At 45.7% G+C, this 26,903-nt stretch overlaps 1 protein-coding gene across 1 annotated transcript in view; it reads right to left on the bottom strand.

Annotated features, from left to right (window-relative positions):
* The window catches only part of DCC (DCC netrin 1 receptor), a 1,145,836-nt gene that overhangs the window by 1,000,204 nt on the left and 118,729 nt on the right, over positions 1–26,903 (bottom strand). Inside the window, exon 6 of the mRNA XM_084829640.1 lies at positions 15,457–15,777. Coding sequence (XP_084685766.1) covers positions 15,457–15,777 — 321 coding nt within the window. The remainder of the gene's footprint in view (positions 1–15,456; positions 15,778–26,903) is intronic.

Genomic DNA, 26,903 nt, shown 5'->3' with positions numbered 1-26,903 from the left:
GTCTACGTAAAGATTTACGTAGACTACGGCGAAAATAAGGACAACGCAAATAGCGTTGCTCTTATTTTCGCCGTAGTCTACGTAAATCTTTTTTTAAATCTTTACGTAGACTACAGGGACCAAATAAGGAACGCGAATGGCGGCTCCCTATGGGGGCCGCCATTTGCGTATGCGCTTTTTTTTTTTTCAAAGTCACCCGTGATAGGCTACGTGACGATAAACATAGCCTATCACGGCTGACTTTGCAGATCTAGCCGTGATAGGCTACGTTAATCGTTATGCAGCCTATCACAGGGGCGTTTTGTTTGTTTGTTTTTTTTCTTTTGAAGTTTGCGGCCGGGGAGACGGGGCACTTCTCCCTGGCCTGAATTTCGGCCGGGCGAGGCGGGAAGCCTCTCCCCCGGCCTGAATTTCGGCCAGGTGAGGAAGGAAGCCTCCCCCCCAGGCCTGAACTTCGGGGGGAGCAGCGAAGCACCTCCCCCCCACCGCGAAGCAAGCTGCGAGACAAGGTAAGTGACTTTCGTGCACCCCTAATTAAAAGCAGTAGATTGAAGCCTCTTGTATGTGTTTGATTTGGCATTTGATTTGAAGTTCAATAGGGTCAAAAGGAATCCTGAGAGATATTGGAAAGACAAGCTTTCTTTCAAGGACACGTGTCCATCATTACTGGTCTGCTGATTAAGGAAGCCCAGATTAATGATGTCGCAAGAGTCTGCATGGGGTGGTAGAGTCTGACAGACTCCCCCTCATCCACCCCCCCAGACCCCACTCGCTGAACTGAGGTGTGCTCACAGACGTGCTTGGTGAGTGCCCAGCAGCTGCCCATTCTCCCTAGTGAGCTGCCATTGTGCACAACGGCCACTCAGGATCTTCCAGGTAGGTAATATTGTGCAGTTGGCTGCCATAAAGGCCCCATTTATGCATTACAGGTAGGGATGGACAGATGCACATCTGTCTGCTCCTTTTAGGCAGTTGATGAGCCATCCTTGCTGCCCGCCTGTGCAAGCTGAGCTGTGGAAGCTGCAGGATGGCTTGGTGATCACCCGCGAAGCAGTGCGAGGCCAGCCGCCATCTTACCGAGCTCCAATTGTGTGCAGAAATTGTGTTTCAGGTTACTTCCGCATATGTAAAGTGGCGTCTGTGGGTGCCTTGAAGGGGCAGTGACTCAAGATTACAGGCATAAAGGGCCCTTTATGCTGTAATCTTGAGTCACTGCTCCTTCGAGGCAGCCATAGACACCACTTTACGTATGTGGAAGTAACCAAGTGATGATTGTGGAAATTAATTCAATATACCAAGGTCGCAGCTTGGTATAGGGATGGACAGCACTTCCCAAAGGGCTCCACCCCCTCCTTGGACTCCTGTGCCATCCCTAATTACAGGCATGAATGAAGCATTCATGGTTGTAATGTTGCAGAAAAGGGCCCTTACGGCCACCAAGTACGTAACATTACCTACCCAGAAGCATGCGAGCCACCATTGTTGCACACAATAGCAACTCGCTGGGGAGGATGGGTGGTCCTGCGGCTTTGTTGGGCACTGACCAGGCTGTAACAAAACTCACGCAGTGCCACAAGCAGCAAGTGCCCAACCAAGCTGGGTGTGGGGAAGTCCATCCAGCCCTACCTCAGATAAGCTTCAAAGAGCTCCATAGTTTCCCAAGCTCACTAGGTGACCTTCGGCTAGGTGCCATCTCTCTGTTTATCCTACCCCGCAGGGTTGTTGTGAGGATAAAGTGGGGGTGGGGGAGAGAATCATGTACCCCACCTTGAGCTCCTTGGAGAAAAAACAATACATACATGAAGATAAAAGAAAACATGGTTATTGCCTCAGTAGTGAAAACAGCTAAATTTTGTATCAATGTTTTGTCTTCCTCTTGGCATTTTTCATTAGTGTTACATTTTTAACATGCTTCCAGATGTGGAAGTGACATTGCAAATAAAATGCAGGGAAACCAAATGTGCAAGTTAATCTGCAGCCTCACCAATTAGTATCAAAAGAAAAACACCTGGTCTGGATCCTAGGGAAATTCATGCCTTATTCAATCAAATTATCAGAGCTGGATCACCTCTGCAATTATCCTTCTCATCATTACCAATGCATGGAATTGATACATGAAGAAAAATGTCTCCTCCCTACCTTGCCATGCACACCCCTCCATGCACCCACACACATGACCTATGCTTATGAAAGCAAGTAAAGCCAGAGAAAACTTTGTGCATTGACCCAAGGACTGTTGATGAAAAAAGAGCACCAAATGGCTTAATGTAGCATCTCTATCTTCAGACCTACCAATTACAAGAAATACCAATAATCAGTAGCCTGTTAAATTGGGAGTTTTAATAAGATGTTAAAGTAGGAGGAAGCCTCTTAGTTTCTCTTCGCTGCTCCCATTCCCACTCCAGCCAAGAACAATTTTACAAATGGCGATTGCTCAGGCCTGGAGAGCCCTTGAGAAGTCCTGGAAGAATATGATTTGTGGTGCACTGTCAGCAATATGCAGAAACATCTCAGGGCTGATTAAAAACACAGGTTTCATTCATTTTTTTTCTTTTACCAGCATGCACTTTTCTGTTGTGTTTCAGGTGCTGCTCACAGCTAGATGGGGTTTCCATCCCAAGTAGGAGGGCAAGGCAAGGTTCATGGCTGCACCTTTGACAGTTCCAAATGGAACTCCAGCTGGAGACCCACAGGAGCAGACTCAGATGTTGCTTCAGCAGCTGACAACTTTACTCTGAGACTTAAATAGGGCTGCAGCTCAGTCTGTGTGGCTGGCTAGCTCCACCTCTGATGGGAAAGCCTCACCTCTTTTCAGGGACATTGGCTCTGACATCACTGGGGAACCTGTAGCTCCTCTACGATTTCTGGGTAGGGTGACCCAATTGGGACAATGGTGGCAAGATGGGCCCCTTGTATGCCAGGGTTGCTGGGGAATTGGGGTCATCTGGGGTTGGTTCTGAGAGAAGTCCCTCCCCCATTTCATCACCACCTCAGAGTCCATACCTTCAACCCCCAAATGTAGGGAGTTTAATTTTTGAAAGAGCAACAAAGGGTGTTGACAGCAGTTGTGAGGTGGCCTGGGGGGAGGGGTTAAACAGGGAGGATGTGAAACCCTCCTGAGCAATACTGTTGGTCATGTCAAAACTCTTCCAGCTCACATGGCAGTTCCCCAGATGTTTGCTTCAGTAGGAATGTATCAGGACTATGTTTTAAGTAGCCATCAAGTGGCAGCTGGGAACCAGGCTGCAGAGCTGAGGGAGTCAATCCAGGACAAAGCTAGGCAAAGCTCAAGGAAAAGTGAACAGGAAGCCTGTATGTGGTATAGTGGCTAGAGCGCTGGACTGGGAGTCGGGAGATCCAGGTTCTAGTCCCCACTCAGCCATGGAAGCTCACTCGGTGACTCTGGGCCAGTCACAGACTCTCAGCCCAACCCACTTCACAGGGTTGTTGTTGCGAGGATGCAATCTGCCTCCTCCGAAATGGAGGAGGAGGAGGATTATGTATGCCACCTTGAGTCCTTGGAGGAAAAGAGGTGGGATATAAATGTAATTAATCAATCAATCTATCAATCAATCAATCTCTTTCTATTGAAAATAGCCAGTTGGCAGCAGAACGTAGCCAGTTGGCAGCATTTTTTTTTAATGCACACAACTATGCTTTAACCAATGGGAGAAGAATGTGTACATTTCAAAGATGCACACAACTGGTGTGTACATTTGGAAGAATATGCACAGAAACACACATGGATTTTCATGTGAAAACCAAAACACAAAGCTCACGATCTGATACTGACTTGAGTTAGAATGAGGTTTGCGCTGGAATTCAGATAACTTCAGTGAGCTCAAGTTTTGCTGATTCATACATCCCTATGTGTTGTTTGTTTTCTGGTTCTAGCCCCAGCAGCTCCTTCAAAATCCTACACAAAGTACAATCCATGTATAATCTAAGAGTGCTCTGAATTCAATTCTTATCTGACTCCTTTGGCTGAACTCAAAACTCTACAGATGTTATGTTTGAGGAGAAACCTCCAAATTCATTTCACTTTCTGGTTTGTGTGAAATTTTACTGGAGACTCAAGTTTTAAACAGCAGTGCACTTACAACATCCATGAATGTTGCACTAAGGGAGCGATTGTATGGTCTCTGGTCAGTGGCTAGACAGCCATAAGATATCTGGTTTTCTGGGAACCAACCTCAGAGCCTGTGCTCTGAGGTCGGTTCTGGAGAACCAACCTTCCCCCTTCTGCGCTGCCTTGCAGGCAGGGCAGAACAGCCCCGCACCATGCTCCAAAGAGGAGCACGGAGTAGCCAAAATGGGGCATTTCAGGGCAGGGAAGGCGGAAATTCCAGTGTGACACATCCAATGTGTCATCCTGCAGCCTCCTCCCTCACTCCGCCTTCCCACAGCTAGACAGCCCAATCAGCTGTCTAGCCACAAATGCAGGGCAGGAGGAGTGTGGAGGGAATGACCCCCTCCGTGCTTCTCCTGTCCTGCATTGGATAGGCAGCCGCCTCCGAGTGAGGGGGTGGCCACTTATCCCCATAGGATTGCGCCCTAAGTAAAATGGACTGCTTCCATCAGGAACTGGCCTATGAACTACGACTAATGCTTTAAAAATGAGATGAAATCAAGCACATAGTCTCTATTGGAAGAAAATATGTTTGACTCAATGGATCCCTGTTGTTTGTCATTCATAACTATGAAAGGCATTGATTCACGCCATGTTACCAAGAAACAGAATCAAGATTTTAAAATGCTGCAAACAACCCTGTTGTCTCCAAATGATACAGCCTAATATTAGATTGCAATGATTCAGTGACTGAATCCATCCCCAACCATTGTATGAAATAGTAAAGTGCAAGTCATTTATTTTAATATGTTTTCTAGATCGATAGCCTTTCTTTAAAAAAGAAGACGCTTATCTGAAAAAGAAAATGTATCAAACACAATTTAACATTTGGCAGCGTGAAAGCTTCTCAGGCCATACATCAAGAACAATCCAACATATTATACCACCATTACTTTTGATGGAAACAATTTAGAAAAGGATGCCTGGAAACAGACCCAGTGAGTTTAGCGAAACTGCTGCTTTAGCATGCAACCACTATTGTGCAATCCCAGTTGTGAATTCAGGTGCCAAAGACAGATTGTAGAGGCCTTCAGTGTGGATGTCTCCTACACTAGGGCACCATTTCAGAGGCAGGACAAAGAGATTATGGTGAGTATGAGAAATTCACACCAATGTTCACAGCCCTGTGCTTAGATATATCCAAGCTTCAACATACAGGGTGTGTGTGTGTCTGAGTGTGTTGTGTATTTAAATAGCATTTGTCATGGGAATTTTTTTCTGTTCTACACCTCCTAATTACCATAGCATGTTCTCAATATAGAACAATAGCCCCCACCTTATTTATTAAACAAAGGGATTTGTGTGTTTAAGCACACATGCCCAGTACAAGGGCCTGCTTAACTGTTTATAACAATAGTCAATGTCTAGAACCAGTGAGTTGGCCAGATGTACTGATGCTCCTGAGGTATTTGTTGACTGAAGCATAGGGAAGTCCTCTTAGCCCTTTTGCATGCTCAATTCAAAGAACTGGTTTTGACATTTAAAGCCCTTCATGGCTCAGAACCATGGTACCTGATAGGGATGTCAGAGAATTCTGCCATGGACTGAAATGTGATCGAATTCCCTTTTTCCCCATAGGCTAAATTTTCCCCATAGGCTAAAGCATGGGTGATTTAAAATGTGCACATGTGGGAAAGGTTGTACATTCTGAGAAAGTTACACACTTTTTGAGTATACATTTTGTGAATGTGAAGACAAAAATGTGCTCCCATTAGTGTTTGAGATTGCACATGGGGCATTTTTGAGTGATTTACAAATGGAAATCAAATTCTCAGGGCAACGAAGATGATCAGGGGACTGGAACAGGGATGTCAGAGAATTCCGCCACCGACCGAAATGGGATAGAATTCCCTTCAGTCTGCGCCACGGAATCCTCTGAGGAATGGCACCACGAGGTCCTATGGAGCCAGCAGTCATGTGGCTTTTTTTTCATCGTCCACGAAGAGTCACAAAATTTTCGTAAATAAATACGCAGTGTAGTATGTTCCGATAATAAATACATAATTTTTTTAAAAAAAAAATGAGTTGTGCTCACTGCCTTGTTTGTGGGTGTTCTTTTTAAATTGAAATCCACCGTCTCTGTTTACTTTCAGCGAAAACACTTCCTTTTCCTAGGGGCTTCCCAAAAGAAGGCTGTCTTAGGTGTGCCTGAGCGATAAACTCTTTGTTTAAAGCAACTCTAGGGATGGGGGAGAATTTCTCCCCGAAACTTCGGGGGGCCAAGTGCCAACATGTTCGGCCCCCCGAAGTAGTTTCGGGGAGAAATTCTCCGCACCCCCCCCCGCACCCCGCACCCCCCCCCCGGGATGGGACTTACCTTTCCCGAATGTCCGTCCTGGCGGCGGGTCCCGGTGGCGGTTCGTCAGGTCTTCGTCAGGGGCGGGGGCGGCAGCCGGTCTTTCGACCGGCTGCTGCTGCCGCCATTCCAATAAAAGTAAAAAAAAAAAAAACGCCCCCGTGATAAGCTACGTGACGATTAACGTAGCCTATCACGGCTAGATTTGCAAAGTCAGCCGTGATACACTACGTAAATCGTCACGTAGCCTATCACGGGTGACTTTAAAAAAAAAAAAAGCTCGTACGGCTAATGGTGGCCCCCATAGGGAACGCTATTTGCGTCACGTAGCCTATCACGGGGGCGTTTTTTTAAAAAAACTTTTTATTTCGAGGCCGGGCGAGGCGAGGCGCCTCCTCCCCGGCCTGAATTTCGGCCGGGCGAGGCGGGAAGCCTCCCCCCCCGGCCTGAATTTCGGCCGGGCGAGGAGGGAAGCCTCCCTCCCCCAGTCTGAACTTTGGGGGGAGCAGCGAAGCGCCTCCCCCCCACCGCGAAGCAAGCTGCAAGACCAGGTAAGTGGCTTTCGTGCACCCCTAGGGCCAGCGAGCAGGGGAAAGCTCAGCAGGCACCCAGAGAACCTGAGCTGGGTTGGGTTCTCACATCCCTAGACCTGTATCATTTGGAACATCAAGAAAGTAGCCTCCCGTACTGGTCAGTAGCTATAGTGCATAACTGGAACTTGGATAGTGAATGAGTGACTTTCCATAATACCAGGGCTCTGCTCGTGTCATGCCTGATTACTGTCTGCATTTGTGGTCACTGCTCACTTCGTATGAACAGGAACCTGGCACAAATCGAGCAGCAATTGAATGGGAGATGTGCCTAAATCTCCCCAAATTTCCACAAATCCCCCCCCCCAGTGTGTGCAAATCACCCAAAATATGCACGGATTTCCTCTTGTGTGCAAATGTCCTCCATAGACTAAAGCAGGGCTGATTCCATCTACTGAAGAAATTTGCGCAAATCAGGCAATTCATGCAAATCGGACTGGGAATCAGGAATGAGACAAATGTGAGCAAACGTTCAAAAATTCTGAATATTTTTGGTGGACGCGTGTTCATGTTCAGGGCTTTGAATGGGACATGCTTGGATCTTTTGCCAGCAAAAACAAACAAACGAACAAACAAAAAACTCATACATCCCTACCTGGAACTGAAGGAATTGTGGGGAAAGGTAGAACTCTGTCAAAACACATGCTTTGAATGTATAAGTTTCTAGAGTCAACCCCAAGCATTGTGAGTTAAAGGATATCAAACATCAGGTCTGGGAAATATGCATGCCTCAGACCTTGGAAAATCAGTCAGAATAGACAATACTGCAATACTGCAGCCTGACCCTCGCCCGCCTCCCCGCCGCCACTGCCGCAAAACATCCCCAGAGTCTAGGGGGGAAAAAAATCTGTCACTCAGCTCATGAATGGAAGCTGAGTTGGGAGGGCAGTGGAAATCCATCAAGCCCCTAAAGGGCCAGATTTCCGAACAACAGATATCCTGAGTCTCATTAGGAAGAGGCTTCTTATACCTCAGGAAAAGATAGGTGCTCCAGGGTATCTCTGTATTCAGTGCAGAATGCCAGCTGGACAGACTGAACAGCCCGTACTTGTCTCATATTGACCTCTCTCAGGCATGTGGACCACCAATCCCCACACATTTAAACAAGCTTTGTGAATTTGAAGAAGGACCTGTAAAGGACTGCTTCGCTAGTTAACTATTATATGAGATACAATGAATTCTAAATTGGTGTAAAAGTAATGTTTTATTATGTCTGTCTTAGATATAATGTCAAATCAGCATCATTGGGTACCCATGAGTTCCAGTGTTATGAGTGTGTTCTCTGGAGCATGCATAATTTTAAAAATTATTATCATGAATTCACCCCAAGCAACAATCTTCTTCTGGAAGTAATAACCTTCTAAAGTTCCTTGCTCTGCCCTATACTTACCAAGAATTATTATGCAAGCTCTTCCATTTTTTTTACCCTTACTATTTGTCTCTTCTTTGTCTCTTCCATCTGCCCAGTGCCTTAAGTCAGAGACGTGCTTCCAGGATTTAAACCAGGGCCATTTTAAGTACATTTCCAGATCAGTTAACAATATTTATATCCCTCACATAAGCAAATATTTCTCTGCATTCAGCTGACTGCAGAAATACTTCCCCCTAACTACAACCACTCCCCCAACCCTCTTAAAACCAAGCACTCCATCTTCACGTCTACACTATTCAATTAGTGGGAAAGGGACTATCATCTAGAAAGAGCATTTCAAAGTGCCAGATGTAATGCAAAGACATACGTAGTAGTGGTCTGGCTACAGGATGAATGGGTCATATGTTCCAAGCTTTGGCCTGCTAGGACCCAGCATAGGGAGTTCTCTAAACTGTGCAGTTGGGGCTGTCATGACATGAGGGAAGGAAGGAGAAATGAGAGAGAAGGAGAAGTGACTCTGGAGGTTATATAAGCATTCAAAGGGAGAAGAGCTAGAAGAGAGGGAGGGAAGCATATGAAACCACAGGAAGTAGGAAAGGGTCATGTTTGTGATTCTGATGCACACAGGTATTGGCAATATAGCTAACAGAGACAGATCGGTCTTAGTCATCCTGACAACAATGCATTTCTACAAGATTTTACACTGCAAGATTTAAGACCATACACAATAGAGGAGCAAATCAAAAGAGATGCCTGTATAATCCTGGGGCATGCCTGCATGGGGCATTCTTTGGAGACTGGATCAACTCCTACAATCTCCATATCTATATTCTGACTGTGGTCATCTCCCGCAAATGTTTCTTCACCTTTTCCAGCTCAGCAATAATCTTTTGAGGTGTGGTGACCAAAACTGCACACTGCATTCTAAGTGTGGTTGCTAGGGATGTCTGTTGCTGGAAAATCTTTTGGGGTTAGCTCGAGTTCCATGGCACACCTGACTCTGCTTGCATTCGTGAGCCTGTGGGGGGTGAGGGTGTCTCAGAATTTGGGAACTTTCTGTGCATGTGCATGTGTGCATACTGCATGCACGCGTGTGTTTAATTTGCAGAAATAAGCATTTGCTCAAACTGCAGTTGCAATTTGCATGATTTGCGCAAAACATGGCTGAACTTTGTGCAAATGTCTATTTCCACAAATTAAAAAAAAATACATACGGAAGAACCACTAGCTGGCCAATTCATTGCAGACCGAGTTGGGCCAGCTAACAGAAGATGAGCCAAAATTAGGGGGGGGAGCCAATGGAAGCCCATCAAGCTCCACCACCATCCCCCAAGTGGGTTCCTCCCACATCCCTATAGTGGTCACACCATAGATTTATAGAAAGGCATTATAGGAAGGCAGTCTTATTTTCAATTGCTTTCCTAATGATCCCCAGTATCAATTCATTGTTCTTCTCACAGCTGCTGTGTACTGAATCAACACTGTCATTGAGGTATCCACCAAAACTCAATTTCCTGGGGAGTCACCACCAGCTCAGACCCTGTCAGAATATGTGTGAAGTTGAGATGCTTTGTCCCTGTGCATCATTTTACATTTACTTACATTGAACCACATTTGCCATTTTAATGCCCATTCCTTCAGATCAGAAAGATCCTTTCGGAATTCTTCACCTTTTTTGTTTTAACCACCCTAAATAATGTGGTGTCATCTGGCCACCTCACTGCTCACCCTAGCTCCAGATTGCTTATGAAAAAGTTAAAAAGTACAGACTCCATGCACACCCTGGTGGGACCCCAGTGTTTTAATCTCTTCAGTGCGAGAGATTATGACTCGTCGCTGTTTCCCATTCTTTAACCCGTTACCAGTTCATAAGAGGACCAGTCCCCTTACCCCATGATGGCTAGGTTTTCCCATAAGACTTTGGTGAGGATCTTTGTCAAAAGCCTTTGGAAGATCCAAGTAAACATCTACCAGATCACCCCTACCCACATGTAAGGATGAATGAAAATCCCATTTCAATTTGGTTTTGATAAGAACTTTTTTTTTTTTTAAGTTCTCCATATTAAAAGAACCTGAAGGTTAAGAAATGTTGGAGAAACAGAAACTGACAGATCCAGCCCATCCAGGCCCAGGGCTTTGAGTGCTTTGCTCTTAAAAGTCTAGCTTTGAACCCCTGTGTATTCAGCCATGTTTGTGATGCTGAATTAGGATTTTTCTTTACTTTTTTTCTCCCTGGCGGGCTCTCCATCTTTAACAGTTATATGGCAGGCAGGTGCCTCATAGTTCTCTCCATGCTAGGAATAGCTGTACGGTACCTATTGAATTTTGGTGGTGCAGATCAGTCAGGATTTCCTTTCTGTTTGTTTTTGATGAAAAATTACCAGCATTCACAAAGTTCAATATTTGGGAGAGAAAGAATTTGAATCTTAAAAAATTTGAATGCAGGAAAAAATCAAAATATGGGAGAGAGGTTTGGCTATTGGGGAGTCTAGAAATGTAATAAATACATAAACATACAAAGAAATAGAAATGCCACCTATTGTCTCCATAATTTGCCTCAGTTCCTCAGATTGCCTTCCTCAGTCAAAATATCACTTCAGGCTTGGGTATCTGTCCTATATCTTTTGCAGTGAAGACAGATGCAAAGAATTAATTTAGCTTGTCTGCAATTTCCTTATCCTCCTTTGTAGGGATGGCGGAGAATTTCTCCACGAATCTCCGGGAGGCCAAATGCCAACGCATTCGGCCCCCCGAAATTGGTGGTGAAATTCTCCGCCCCCCTGCCCCACCTGGGATGGGACTTACCTCCTTCGAATGTCCCTCTCGGCGGCGGGTCCCGGCGGCGTTTCGGCGGGGGCGGGGGCGGCAGCCGGTCTTCTGACCGGCTGCCACTGCCGCCATTACAAAGTAAAGTAAAAAAAAAAAAAAGCACGTGATAGGCTACGTAACGATTTACGTAGCCTATCATGGCTAGATTTTCAAAGTCAGCCATGATAGGCTACATAAATCGTTACGTAGCCTATCACGTGTGTTTTTTTTTTCTTTACTTTTTTTATTTCGCTGCCGGGGAGACGGGGCGCTTCCCCCCGGCCTGAATTTCGGCGGCGAGGGATGGGGCGCCTCCCCCCCTGGCCTGAATTTCGGCCGGGTGGGGGGGCACCTCCCCCCCACTGCGAAGCAAGCTGCGGGACCAGGTAAGGTACTTTCGTCCATCCTTACTCCTGTGGTACTCCTTTAACTCCCTTGCCATTCAATTATAGAGCCACCTAGCCCTTTCCTGCTTCTGATATATTGAGATATTGTTTTTATTATTCTTATTTATTCATTCTCTTTTTTTGAGCTCTTATTGTCTGTTTGCAAACTGGGGAAAGGTAATGAGCGGTGTACCACAGCACTCAGTCCTGGGCCCAGTGCAACATTTGTATTAATGAGCTTCCACCATGCATTAAAAACGTGGTTATTCAGGCAGGCATTTGGGGTGGGTTAGGGTATTTTTAGAAATATGATGTTTTTAATGTAGAATTGTATTGTTTTAAACTGTTTCTATTATTGTACATCGCCCAGAGTGGCTGGGTCACCAGCCAGATGGGCAATTAATACATTTAATAAATAAATTAATTAATTACTTGGATGAGGTGGTGCAAGGAATGCTGATCAAATTTGCGAATGACACAAAATTGGTTGGGATAGTACCCTGGAAGACAGAAACAAAATCAAAGTGATTTTGACAGGCTGGAGAGCTGGGCTGAAAACAAAAGAATGGAATTTAATAGGGATAAATCATAAATGCCAAATCCTGCACCTAGGAAAAAGAAACCAAATGCACAGTTATAAGATGGGGGATACTTGGCTCAGCAATACTACAAGCGAGAAGGATCTTGGAATTGTGGTAGATCATGTAGGGATGCTGGAGAAATTTGAGACTGATTAAAATGAGCTCAGAGTTCTAAAAATCTGACCTGCGGAATCCACTGCAGAGCGACACCCTCAGGCCACGTGGAGTCCAGGGACTTTTGGATGATTTTTTTTTTTACTTTCCCAAAATTTACACATCTACATCTGTAGAAAAATATGTGTGTTTCTGCTGCGGAAACATTGAATGGAATAGGGGACAATACACTAAATGTTACATACTGAGGTAAATTATGTAAATACTTACATAAATACTTATGTAAATATTTATGCAATTATTTCCATATTTTTCCACATGACGAAAAACATATTCACATCTGTCTGTGGGCAGATGACAGGACAAAAGGCACCTGACAATCCAGAAAATGCAGATGGAGTGGATTTTACAGTCTGTATATCCCTAAAATCACAAGCTGAATATGAACCAACAATGTGATGTGGCTGCAAAAAAGGCAAATGCTATTTTGGGCTGCATTAACAGAAGTATAGCTTCCAAATCATGTGAAGTACTAGTTCCCCTCCACTCAGCATTGGTTAGGCCTCATCTTGAGTACTGTGTCCAGTTCTGGGTACCACACTTTAAGAAGGATGCAGACAAACTGGGGAGGGTTCAGAGGAGGGCAACCAAGATGATCAGGGGACTGGAAACAAAGCCCTGTGAGGAGAGACTGAAAGAACTGGGCATATTTCACCTTGAAAATTATTTATTTATTTGTTTATTTATTTTCATTTCATTTCTATATCTCCCAATAGCTGAAGAACGGAGGACTGAGGGGAGATATGACTTGAAGCACTCTTCAAGTACTTGAAAGGTTGTCATAAAGGGGAAGGCCAGGATCCCTTCTTGATCATCCCAGAGTGCAGGACACGGAATAATGGGCTCAAGTTACAGGAAGCTAGATTCTGGCTGAACATCAGGAAAAACATCCTGACTGTTAGAGCAATATGACAATGGAACCAATTACCTAGGGAGGTGGTGGGCTCTCCCACACTGGAGGCATTCAAGACGAGGCTGGACAGCCATCTGCCATGGATGCTCTGACTTGGATTCCTGCACTGATGATCTTATAGGGCCCTTCCAATCCTACTATTCTCTGATTCTATGAAACCATTCTGGAGAGATTTTACCCTCCCAACCTTCACTTCCAACTTCCTTTTTAGTCTGATTTCTGAGAAGTTTTCTCTTTTGAAGTCAAATGTGATTGTGTCAAATGTCCTTGGCAATTCTCCATTTACATATATATTAAATTTGATAGCACTATGGTCACTGTTTCCAATGGGTTCAACAACGCTCACATCTCACGCTAGGTCCCGGGCACCACTTAAAATTAAATCCAGTATCACCTCCCCTCTAGTCAATTCCATCACAAACATCACATCCATCATTGTGTGTTTTAGAGCACACTTGTTTAGGCTATCTAGACATTTTTTCCTCTTTGCTAGGAATGGAATATGCATTTATCCAGTCTGTGTTAGGGTAATTGAAGTCACCCATTATTACAACACTTTCTCCTTTAGATGCCTCCCTGATTTCATTCTCCATTTCAAGAAGATCACCCTGAGCATTTTGGTCATGGAAACTACAGCATATCCTCAGTATTAAATTACACATTCACATCAGGTTTCCTTCTCTTCGGCCTTCATTCATAATTTGGAAGTTCTCTTCAAAGTTCTATTGATTGACTAAGCCAATATATCATGACAAACTGAAAAGAGCAAATTTCCAAATGTATAAGACAGCAGATTACCAAGTGTGAATAGTGGAACTTTTTTTGACATCCTAATAGAGCAAAGTGTTGAATTTTCCAGCCTTCACAACAGTCATGAATCTGAATTCAAGTATTTGTTAAACACCCCAAATCATCTTGTGATTCTAGAAGTGGCCAATTTGTGTCAGCTCTGTATAAGAGGCACTTCACACACACACACACACACACACAAGCTCCAAAAATGAATGCTTCTGAATCCAGTAAGTTCTCTAATGAATTTCTTTTTCAGTGAAGAAAAGCTAAGGAGAAGGGGGAAATAATAATACTAAAAGTACATTACACATTTTGCAAAACTTTGGTATTTTATTTTTTTCTGACCCTGAATTAATCTGGGAAGCAGTTAATTTCTAGCTTCAAAGGCTCCCTCTTGTTTTTGAAGATAATAAACATGCTTCAAATATCACACAGCAACAAAGGGCTGATTAGACATACTTAAGCATGAATAGTAGCTTGTCAGAAATAAATTACTGTGGCAGTAATGTCATGTCGAACTTCATTTTGTGGAAGAGAAACAACTTTTTTTAAGGAAAAACTCTTCCCTTTTGTCCTTACACTTGTTTAAAATTAAAAGTTGTTTGCACAAGAAGTGATTTCCTGGGACTAATAATCATGGCCACAAATCAGAAGAGTTAAGCTGGGGTCTTGATGAGCACTCCTAGGGTTCTGAAGCCTGTGTTTTGGGCTGCCCTTTATGAGAATTTAATATAATTTCTTTTTAATATCAGGATATATAAGGAGAACCCTATTGGATCTGACCAGGGACACATCTAGCCAATCTTTCTGTTTCCAACAGTGGCCACCAAGACACTTCTGAGATGCTCACCAGCAGGTTACGAAGGCAACACCCCTTCCATTTTGTTTCTCCCCTAGCACTGACATTGGCATGCCTCGCAATTCCAGGGAACATCTCACTCCACATTTACAATGGTCTTTGCAAGGGTGTGAAACCCAATTCCTTTCACTTTTGGAGAGGGGTAAGGAGGGTCATGGGAAAAGAGACCAAGCAGCAAAAAATACAAATCCCTACATTTTCAGACTAGTGAGCAAGCCTGACCTGGAAGGCCTTATTGGGCTCAGAGTGTACATCCTAGTTTTCTCCAACCTTTTGCTCTGCAGATGTTCCCTTGTTTATCCAGCTGATCTCCCTGCAGTTCCACCCTTAGGCCACAGCTGGTTGGAGGTGCATAGCTTGAATCCCTGCCTGGCAACTGCCATTACCCCAGATCAAGACCCACTGAGGATTTGTATCGTGGCAAATATTAGGAAAAGTATTTATCCTCCATTTGTGAACAAAAGAAATAGCTTAAGTATGTCACAGAGTAAGCCATCCATGTTAAGTGAGCATCTGAATATGTCTTCTCTCTGCACAAAGAAGGGTCATCTCTTACCTGCTACTGAGACTTTGGCCGTCCGACTGATGATGGCTCCAATTCCTTCTAATGATGCTTCGCATTGATAAAGGCCCTCATCAGGTTTATGGTGTCTTGAATGGACTATATTTTGTATCAAAAGAGACCCATTGGAAAACTGCTGTCTTCTCTCATCCACTGCCAGGTTTAAAAAGACACCATCCTTTTTCCATTTGATGACAGGAAACCCTTGATCTGATTCTGCAGTGCAGTTGAGCAGTACGTTACTTCCTCTCATGGTAACAGCATCTGAAGGCTCAATCAGGAACCGCAATGTTGTAAATCCCTTAACCTGTGTGCCTGTGGAGATGAACAGCCAAGAACAGCCCAGTTAGTCCATCACAATCCTAGGAAAGCACAGTTTCTGTTTGTTGAACATTAGGAAGGGCCAGGGGAAGGCAACCTGGTGCCCTCCAGATACTGTGGATCCCATCAACCCCAGTCAGTATGGCAAATGGTCAGGGATTGTTGGAGTTGTAGTCCAAAACATCTGGAGGGCACCAAGTTGCCTGCTCCTGGGATAGGCAAAACCTCCTGAGAAATTTCCCTGATCCCATTAACATTCATTTCAACTACCTTTGAAATTCCTACCAACATTTTTCTGGTGCAAGATCATCCAAATCAACCCTGAATCTCGTTTTAGGGAACATTTGACTTCGATGTAGGCTTGTATAAAACCCTCTGAGAAATTAAAATATTTATTCACCTAAGCACAGCCCTCACAATCTGCTTTGAATTTTGCCTGGGGAGAAATTTGGTGGCAACTCTGCAAATGCTACTTAAGAAAAACAGGTCTTTTCTAAACAAACTTGGATAACGATATATTCGTATCTTCTGAAACTGTGCAAACAAAACAATGAGGGAAGAGGGACTAATTTGTAATTGAAGAAGCTGACCACATCTCCCCCAGGGCTTCTGAGTTTCCCAGCCTAGATACCGTACTTGAGAAAGGAACAGCTGGCATTACATTTGCCAAAAGCAGGAGCCCGAAAAGAACTTCAGATTTATATTTTTCTTATATGGAGTATTTGGAGAGCTTAGCTGGAAGCAGTGAATTACTTCTGCATACATGCACTACACAGAGATGAATTTTACTCCCAAGTGGACTGTTATTATTCAGTGGAGCTTTCTAGAGCAAACCAATCCCTAGGGAAGAAAAAGCAAATGCTGAATGTCACCAAACCATGTCTACCAGTACCAAAGTACAGTACATATCTCATTCTCTGCTCTTCCTTGCAATTTCATAAAAACCAGTACAATAGCTTTCTGTAAGATGGAAATACTCAAAGACACTCAAAAGGGATCTGCAGAGCTTTGGTGTCACTAATCTCTATTATGGAGGTTTCAAGCTGTGCCCTGGGAGACCCTGGAATGTCTCAGAAACGTATCAGGGGTCTCCATTTCCAGACATCATGACAGTTGTGAGCAGGTTCTGCCAGCACCTTGTGCATATCAGTTTACATTCCACCACAGGCATGAATTGGCAGGGATGCTTGAAGACTTTGATCTTTGCAAATTTCTTTACAAACGGACTTAATCTGCACCACCCCAGACTAATGTGCAGATCAGATCTTAGTTATCCACCAGCATTTGCACTTCCCAAATATCCCAGCATAGTTCTTGGTTCAACATTTCATCAACATGCATTTTTTAAAATCCATATTTTGAAAAACAAATTGTTTAACATTCAAAGTTGCCCTTTAAAATATATATTCAAATGTGGGTTTTGTGCTTTTTTAATGCATAAATGCTGGGCGTTGTAGTCCGGAACCTCTGAAGGATACCAGGTTGTGGAAGGGAGGCTGATATAAATTGTAAAGATGTGTTAGAAGCCGTGTGCATCACAGAGGTACAGTTCTCACAAAGCCAGGGCTGGCAGCAGCACCTTGTGGCGTGCACAGCTAGAGAGAAACCTGAATATGGGTAATGCAAAAGAGAGCCCCACTGCCAGCCTCGACTGCACTTCCCCCTGGCTCCAGTTATGGTGGCTTGGTGACATCTGGGGTCTAAGCCAGGGGTGCAAAACCTCAGGGTCCAAATCCAGTACTCCTGTGGTCTCAATCCAGCCCGCCAAGCTTCCCCAGATGATCATACCATGTTCCCCTGGTCCCATCCCCTTTCTGCCAACCAATGATCATTTGCTGGTTTCATGGTTCATGTGCAGTTTTTCCCCCATTTTAAACCAGGGGTGGTCAGACTTGTAAGATCATGAGAACATAAGGCGAGCCCTGCTGGATCAGACCAAGGGTCCATCTAGTCCAGCATTCTGTTCACACAGTGGCCAAGCTGCTGTTGACTGGGAACCCACAAGCAGAACCTGAGTGCAGGAGCACCCTCCCACCCATGTTCCCCAGCAACTGGTGTACATAGACTCACTGCCTCTGAAACTGGAGGTAGCACATAGCCATCGAGACTAGTAGTCGTTGATAGCCTGATCCTCCATAAATTTATCTCAGCCCCTTTTAAAGCCATCTAAATTGGTGGCCATCATTACATCCTGTGGTCATGAATTCCATGGTTTAACTACCTGCTGTGTAAAGAAGTACTTCCTTTTATCTGTCCTGAATCTCCCACCAATCAGCTTCATGGGATGACCCCAGGTTCTTTGGGTTGTGGGATCTACTATTTCTTCTTCTTCTTCTTCTTCTTCTTCTTCTTCTTCTTCTTCTTCTTCTTCTTCTTCTTCTTTTTGGCCAGAGACTTGAGATTAACCTGCTAGAACCAGTTGTAAAATGGTGGCTTGAGGGAGGAGCCAGAGACAGAATGGTGGCTTCCAGAATAGCATGTCACAAATTTTGAGTATGTTGATGTGTGTGTGTGTGTGTGTGTCTGTCTGTCTGTCCATCTATCTGTTTATCAATCTATATTAGTAGAAGCAAGCCAATTCATTTCCTATCTAAATACAATCCTCTTCAATAAATCACCTCTTAAGTAAACTGAATTCAGCTTCAATTACTTTAGTCCCCAGATATCCTACCCAGGGATACAACTCACCCACCAATACATTACTCATCCAGATCCTGCCCCAAATCAATCCCTGTTCAGTTACCCTTCACTCTACTCATTTCCTTTGGGCCCATAGCTTCAAAGGAAAGAGGGACCCAATATTTATCTCATTTGCCTCTACCAATAAGTGAAGCAAGGTGATTAGGGATGCACGAAAGTCACTTACCTGGTCTCGCAGCTTGCTTCGCGGTGGGGGGGAGGCGCTTCGCTGCTCCCCCCGAAGTTCAGGCCGGGGGGGAGGCTTCCCGCCTCGCCCGGCCGAAATTCAGGCCGGGGAGAAGCGCCCCATCTCCCTGGCCACGAACTTCAAAAGAAAAAAAAAAAAAGCCCCTGTGATAGGCTACATAACGATTAGCATAGCCTATCCCGGCTAGATCTGCAAAGTCAGCCGTGATAGGCTACGTTAATCGTCACGTAGCCTATCACGGGTAACTTTGAAAAAAAAAAAAAAAGCACGTACGCATATGGCGGCCCCCATAGGGAGCTGCCATTCACGTTCCTTATTTGCTTCCTGTAGTCTACGTAAAGATTTACGTAGATTACGGCAAAAATAAGGGCAACACTATTTGCGTTGTCCTTATTTTCGCCGTAGTCTACGTAAATCTTTACGTAGACTACAGGGACCAAATAAGGAACGCGAATGGCGGCTCCCTATCGGGGCCGCCATTAGCTGTACGTGCTTTTTTTAAAAAAGTCACCCGTGATAGGCTATGTGACAATTAACGTAGCCTATCACGGCTGACTTTGCAAATCTAGCCGTGATAGGCTACGTTAATCGTTACGTAGCCTATCACAGGGGCGTGTTTTTGGGGTTTTTTTACTTTTCTTGTAATGGTGGCAGCGGCAGCCGGTCAAAAGACCGGCTGCCGCCCCCGCCCCTGACGAAGACCTGCTGAACCGCCGCCGGGACCTGCCGCCGGGAGGGACATTCGTGAAAGGTAAGTCCCATCCCGGGGGGGGCGGGGGGTGGGGGGGCAGAGAATTTCTCCCTGAACAACCTTCGGAGGACCGAATGCGTTGGCACTCAGCCCCCCGAAGTTTCGGGGAGAAATTCTCCCCCATCCCTAAAGGTGATAGAAAAGAACACCTAGAGGCAGTGAAGGGATTTTCCACCTACAGAGCTGAACATAGGAGTAGATTCCCTCCCCACGCCACGCCACACCATGCCCCACACACCTGATCACTACAGATGAACAATGGACATAAAGGAAACATGACTGTGATAATATTATAGGAGAAAGCACTGCAATATTGTTAATCCCATAGATGGGGTGTGGGGAGGGAAGAGGACAGAGACAGAGAGAAGTAAAATTAGAAATAAAAGAACTCAAGATAAAGTTGTTGCAGAGTTCTCCACCCACCCTCACCTGCCAGCAGTTTCCTGCAGAGGACTCCTCCAGTCCAGACCAGTGGAAACTGGTGGCTCCAATTTCGGGAGTGAAACCCAGAACCACCCAGAACTCTAAATGGGCCATCCAAGGTGCTGAACTCTATCCCCAAAATAGATCCAACAGGTAGCTCAAAATAGATCCTCAGATAGCTCCTTTAGATTTCTTTCTGGTTCTGACTGAAACCCAGAGGGGATCCACAGCCCCGCCGAAATCAGAGCCACCAGCCTCCACTGCTCCATATTCCCAGGACTTAAGCAATTGCCCTTTTGGGAAAGGCAAGGCGGTGGGGAAATGTTAAGAGGGTGCTTTGAGGAAGCAGCTACCAATGGGGTGCTCTTTCCTCATCCTTCCTTTCAGAAAGGTGAGGAGAGAAAAGTGTTGGAAGCTGCTGTTTTGAAGACCCCCCCCCCCTGACACCTTGAGGCATCGGCTTGCTCTTTCCCTCCCTCAGCCCTTCCTCTCCTGGCTCAGAAGTTGCATGGCCACCTCACCCACAAACCCCAGCCCACCTTGCTGCCACCAGGGAGGAAATGCCACCCAGAGCAAAGGAGAGGGCAGCGAGAAAAACCTCCCATGGGATAGTGATAGAATGGCCCAGTGATCAAGTGGTAGATAGGGATGCTTGAACCCACCCCTGTCCCTGTTCTCCAGGTGCCTGCCCAGCCCCTGACTCCACTCACAGGTCCCTGGATCACAACCAAACCCCTCCCATGCTCAGCGAGCAGCCTGCATATGCAAATATGTGCATTCGCAAAAATGCACATGTTCGTGCATAAGCAAATATGCACATTTTTGTGATCTTCATTTTATTTTTCAGAAAATGGCAACCGCCAAGCTTGATGAGGCTGCTGGAGTGAGTGTGGGCCACTTGCCAAGTGCGGGCAGGGAACCAGTGGGGGCAGGGGCTCAGTGAGCAGGACTCGGGGTGTGGGCAGGGGGATTCCACCGGATTCCTGGACAGAATTGGGTGCCCACACCATCCCTGCTGGTAGATCTCAATTGATGTTCTGCCTGCCTGCCCTCATTTGAAAAAGTTGAAATGCTTCACCTAAGACTTGGTGACTGGCATATTATAAGAGCTTTAAGCTAAAATATGCTGGCATTTTGCTTTGGTCCCACCCACGACTGGAATGCAGCCCTCAAGATTTGTCCCAAATGGAATTTAGCCCTCAGTGGGGGTTGTGGGAGGAGGTACATCACCCCAGGTCTTAGGCCGCCTAATACACTACAAAACATGTTTTTTTCTCCCCATTTCCAGTGACACTTAAAAACGCAATGGCAATTGGATTCTTTAGGGCTATTTTATACACACCACCAGAGATGCCATTCATTTCAGAAAAACCATTTAAGACCTTATGCTGGTGATGTACTATCACAGCAAAACAATCCCCTTATTTTGAAACAGTGGCACTCTGTCAGTTTTGAGTGTGCCGAGTACATGAAGTCACAGGAGTTAAACAAAGATTAACTCTCTTTTCATGCAATTACCCCGGCCATCATTGAGTCACAATTTCAGCTATTCATATTCACTCCAAAAGCTACCGTTAGCTGAAAATTGCTTTGGTATACGGCGCTTAACAGCTTGAATAACTGGTGAAGATTCTTTTTAGAACATGAAAGAAATTGAAACCTTCTCCAAACTATGGTGCTGGGAGATTCCAAAACAGTCCAAGGGTGAAGGAACAAGAGCCAAAAGTCATTGTGCTACATGCTACAGGAATGTTTGGTCTCCTATCCTAGGAGTTGCTGGAAGAACATTCAAAGCAAATAAGCATTTCTCTTTACAGGGAAGAGGAATCCAGTTCTTCCTATATAACTCTCCAATTGGAGGAGCGTGGATGCGGACGGGGTGGGGGAACTCAGCCAGCACTGGGAAAAGCTGCTCTTCCTGGTGCCAGCTGAGTTGCTTCACACACCATGCAGCTCCCCCATAGGGGTGCCAAGTACTACTCAAAGCTAGGGATGTGCAAACCCACCCCTGTCAGGGTTGTCCGGGCACCCTCCGAGCCCCTGCCCCTGCTCACAGGTCCCGGACTGCACTCGAGCCCCTCCCGTGCTCTGGTGAGTGCAGACCGCTCAACGAGTGCAGGCAAGAGGTGAGTGAGGCCGAAGCTCAGCAAGTGGGACTTGGGGGTGTGGGTAGGGGGGGTTCTGCTGGATTCCCGGATGGAACCAGGCACCTGCACCATCCCTACTCAAAGCCAGTGCTGAGCTGACACTGGGAGGAACTCTGGCTGAGTCACTTTCCTGGCCTTTCCAGCACTAGCCATGCCCCTTTCTGCATACTGAGAGAGGCACAGAACTCCATGCTTCTCTCAGCACAGAGAAAGGCTAAAATGGGTGGTGATGATGATGTCAGCGGGTGTGGCCATGCCCACTGATGTCATCTGGCCCCCAAACAGCCTGGTGAGGGGCAATCCTCACCACCCATATATAGCTCTGCACCTCTGCCTTAAAGCATCAGTAACATATGCTATAACTCCCATCTTTCCCTTTCTTTTTTGGCACATACATGTTATTATCCTTGTGGCTTAACACACTAACACCTAGAAAAAGAAACCAAATGCAGTTACAAGATGGGGGATACGTGGCTCAACAACACTACAAGCGAGAAGGATCTGGGAACTGTGGTAGATCACAAGCTGAATATGAGCCAACAATGTAATGTGGCTGCAAAAATGGCAAATGCTATTTTGGGCTGCATTAATGGAAGCATAGCTTCCAAATCCTGAGAAGTACTAGTTCCCCTCTACACAGCACTGGTTAGGCTTCATCTGGAGTACTGTGTCCAGTTCTGGGCACACACTTTAAGAAGGATGCAGACAAACTGGACTCTGGAGAGGGTTCAGAGGAGGGCAACAAAGATGATCAGGGGACTGGAAACAAAGCCTGACGAGGACAGACTGAAAGAACTGGGCATGTTTAGCCTTGAGAAGAGAAGACTGAGATATGACAACGCTCTTCAAGTATTTGAAAGGCTGTCACAGAGAGGAAGGCCAGGATCTCTTCTCGATCATCCCAGAATGCAGGACACAGAATAATGGGCTCAAGTGATAGGAAGCCAGATTCCAGCTGAACATCAGAAAAAAACTGCCTGACTGTTAGAGCAATACGACAATGGAACCGATTACCTAGGGAGGTGGTGGGCTCTCCCACACTGGAGGCATTCAAGATGAGGCTGGACAGCCATCTGTCAGGGATGCTCTGACTTGGATTCCTGCACTGAGCAGGGGGTTGGACTTGATGGTCTTGTAGGCCCCTTCCAACCCTGCTGTTCTATAATTCTATGATTCTATGGACAAGGGGAGGGACCATAGACCAGTGGTAGAGACATGGTTTGCATGCAGACGGGTTCAGCTGCTGGCATTTCCAGTTTAAAAAGCTTTAGGTGGCAGGGGATGGGATGGGCCTCTAGTTGAGAAACCCTGCTAGTTGGAGTAGACCAGCCTTCCCCAACCTGGTGCCATCCATATGTGTCAGATTACAATTCCCATCATTCTCAGACAGTGTGGCCATTGCAATGGCCATGCTGGCTGGGGATGATGTGAGTTATGTTCCAACATATCTGGAAGGCTCCAGGGTGGGGAAGGCTGTAATAGCCAACACAGACCTAAACAAACAAAATGTTATGACCGGACATAAGGAACCTTCCTATCTTACTAACAGATTTTTGCCACTGATGAACTAACAACGAACATGCCCCAGGAGCAGAATTAATGAGAAAGTAGGTCCCAGGGCACCTTGCTGAAGCTAAGCAGGTCTGGGCCTGGTCAGTGTTTGGAGCAGAGCTCACTTGGTCAGATGCATGAAGTGATTTCTTCAGTTGGATGATGCATGCACATGTGCACGCACATACATACACACACTGGAGAGAAGACGGTATTATATAGAAAGACTAGAAGGCCCAGCTATGCAAGAGGTTGATGTGTCAAATTACTATACAGAGCACGGGTGGAAATGAGATCCGATCAGAGTGGGTGTGACCCACTCCCAGCTGCTAACCAAAAGCAAGATACGGTATATAAATTCCTAAAGGGAGATATTTGTTCATTTATTGATACACATACAGGTAGTTACATCACACTTTTCACCGCCAAAAGGGCATGCAACAAAACCTCAAGAATTAGTTAAACCAAGAGCAGCATAAAATTAATCAGAATATATCCAACAACAAAAAGAGAGAAAAAGAAAAATGAGGCCACATTAAAAGCCAGACAAAAGATAAAAAGGTCCCAACAGTTTGTCTGTAGCTGAAACATGTTACTATAATGGACTAGCTGTCCTCAGGCCCAGGGCTGCTAGGGCTGGAGAACACTCTCTCCTGGATTAGACTTGGGCATTCCACTCCCAGCCCTGGCCAGGTCCTGAGATCACCCTCAACACCAACAGTGGGTAGGGTTGCATGGGAATTTTGTTTCAGTTCACAAATCACTTGAAAAAGTCCTGTTCATAATCCCATATGCAAATGGGAGTGCATTTGTTCTGACTCTGAGAATGTTCCGAAATTCCCAAACTTGCCTTCACATTAGCACAATGCCTATTTGAAAAATGCACAACTTTCTCACAGTGCACAACTTTCTCACAATGCACATTTTTAAATTAACCATAGTTAAGATTCTGGGGTAAAACTGTGCTGTATGGGGAATAGATTGCGCAACTATCACCTTCAATGTGATAGTTGCGCAACCACCTTGATACATGGGTTCCATAAACCAGAGAAGCTCAAAATATTTTTTTTTTTTAATCAAATTCAGGACCAACTGAATTTAAGATTGGAAGAATGAGAAAGTGATAGAAGCCAGAAGTGAAGATTGAGTCATCTACCCCTAGTTCCCATCCCCCCATCCCAGCTCTCCTGTATTCCAGACTTTTATTCCTTTCCTCTGCTTTGGCTGCCCACCCCCTCAGTTGCCATTCACTCCCACTGAAGCACATCAATGTTATCAGCACAAGCTGTGGAGCAGTGATCCCCTTCCCTGATACCAATTTGGCTTGTTGCCCTCTCTAGCCTCCCTGATCCAGCCAAGTCCAATGTGACAGGAGCCCACATGAAGGTGGTGATCCCTAGCAGTTCTTGACCACCGCCTCAATGTCCTTTCCCATCTCTCAAATTTACATGGTGGCAATGCATGGGTAGGAGCAACAAGGGGTGTCTTTCACCTCTCCTCTCTCCCTCTCTGAAGGCCATGCCATTTATATTGGGAGAAGAGAAGGGAAGGCGGGGAAGGTGAGTTGGTAGCAATCAATACAACCCAAAAACAAATGTGAAAGGGTTTGGATTGGGTTGACACATTTTGAATTGGGGGTTGGACTTGATGGCCTTGTAGACCCCTTCAAATCCTACTATTCTATGATTCTATGAACTGAAGAAGTGCAAGTTTCAAGCTCCCACCTTGATACAAACCACCACCATTACTACCTTCAGCACATATCTGGCCTATTGCAATTATAGGAAGCTGCTTCTGCTAGGACAGACTCTGTGTTTATTAAGCCCAATATTTTCCCCTCTCCAGCAGTGGTCCAGGTCTGGGGCCAGCCCAAGTCAATTTGCTACCTGAAGCAAAGGACAAGATGGTGCCCCCATTCCATGAGTGGTAACTGAACCAGAGTGGTAGCTGAATCTAACGTCAACACTGGCGATGGGACAGCATCCTCTGCTGCACCTGAGAGTAGCAAGCTAGCTTAAGGAGTGCCAAGTGACATGCACAGTTCTGTCTTGCTGCTTCTGCCCACCCCCAGAATCTGCTGCCTGAGACAGCCACCTCACATTGCTTAATGGTGGGGCTAGATTTGTGTCCACCTCTTCTTCCATAATAAAGACATGCCAGTACTTCCAAAGAACACTTTATTGAATCTGTCTAGCTCTATTCCCAGCCAGAACTGCAGTTCCTTTTTCCTTCCACCATGCTTCCCTTCTTCTCCTTCCCAACCAGGTCTAACCCAGGACAAACTTCTCAGAACTCAAACTAATAGTTAAGAGGATACTACTAGGGATGTACGAAACTCACTTACCTTTTTGCGGATGTGATTCGCAGTGGGGGGGGGAGGCGCTCCATCCCTCCCCCAGAATCCTCGACGGGGGGGGGAGGAGATCCAGTCCTCCCCTCCGGAATCCTGCCCGGCCTCCTCTGCTCCACGGCGGCTCTGCGGAGCAGCAGGCCAGGGCCGTCCACAGCTGGACTTCCGGCCGCAGACGGGCTGCTGCGGACGCAAATGGCGGCCACTGTAGCAGCCGCCATTTGCATCCAGCCAGGCTGCCATGATAGGCTACGTAAGTATTTACATAGCCTATCATGGCAAACAGCAGACGCAAATGGCAGCCATGGCAGCTGGTCAAAATACCAGCTGCCGCCAGAGCCGCCGCCGGAGCCACCGCCGGAGCCGCCGCCACCGGAACATCCGCCCCAGGTAAGCTTCATCCCCGGGGGGAATCCGTGGGGGGGCGGGGGTGGGAAGCCGTTCTGCCACGGGTTTCGGGGGGCCAAATGCCAGTGCATTCGGCCTCACTGAAATCCCTGGCAGAATTCTCCGCCATCCCTAGATACAACTCCAGCCCTACTAGGGACTCAGTCAGAGGCCTTTCTGATCAGATGCTACCCATTCCTTAAAAAAAAAAGCCAAAAAAAAAAAAAGCCCACACCTGGAGATGGCAGGAATTGGATCTGGGTCCTTCTTCATGCAAAGCAAGTGGTCCATGCTTCCCTCCCTGAAACTGCGGGTGTTGTACTAGTAAGAAACATTGAGATATTCTAGTAACTACTCTAATGTTCTGTGAAACAACATTCTCATCTAAACCCCAAGCAATTACAGGAGTTTTCATGAAATTGAAAACTAGAATTTACTTACTTGAGCCAATGTGAACATAAAAAGAGAAGAAGTAGCAAATCGATATATTGGCTTGAAATCTGCCACTACGTTTTTAATTTTCAATTTGTCAAGAATGGGCATACATTCCTTGGGTTTGCAGTCCATGTCTCGTGCATGCTGGAAATCGGGTTGACATGCCCTAGGAAACATGCCACGCAGTGT

Source organism: Heloderma suspectum, chromosome 2, assembly GCF_057233095.1.
Source record: "Heloderma suspectum isolate Gila_16-S chromosome 2, 16-S_ref, whole genome shotgun sequence".
Classification (NCBI taxonomy): Eukaryota; Metazoa; Chordata; class Lepidosauria; order Squamata; family Helodermatidae; genus Heloderma; species Heloderma suspectum.
The sequence above is the reverse complement of the archived record's forward strand: the minus strand, read 5'-3'. Positions and strand labels throughout refer to the sequence as shown.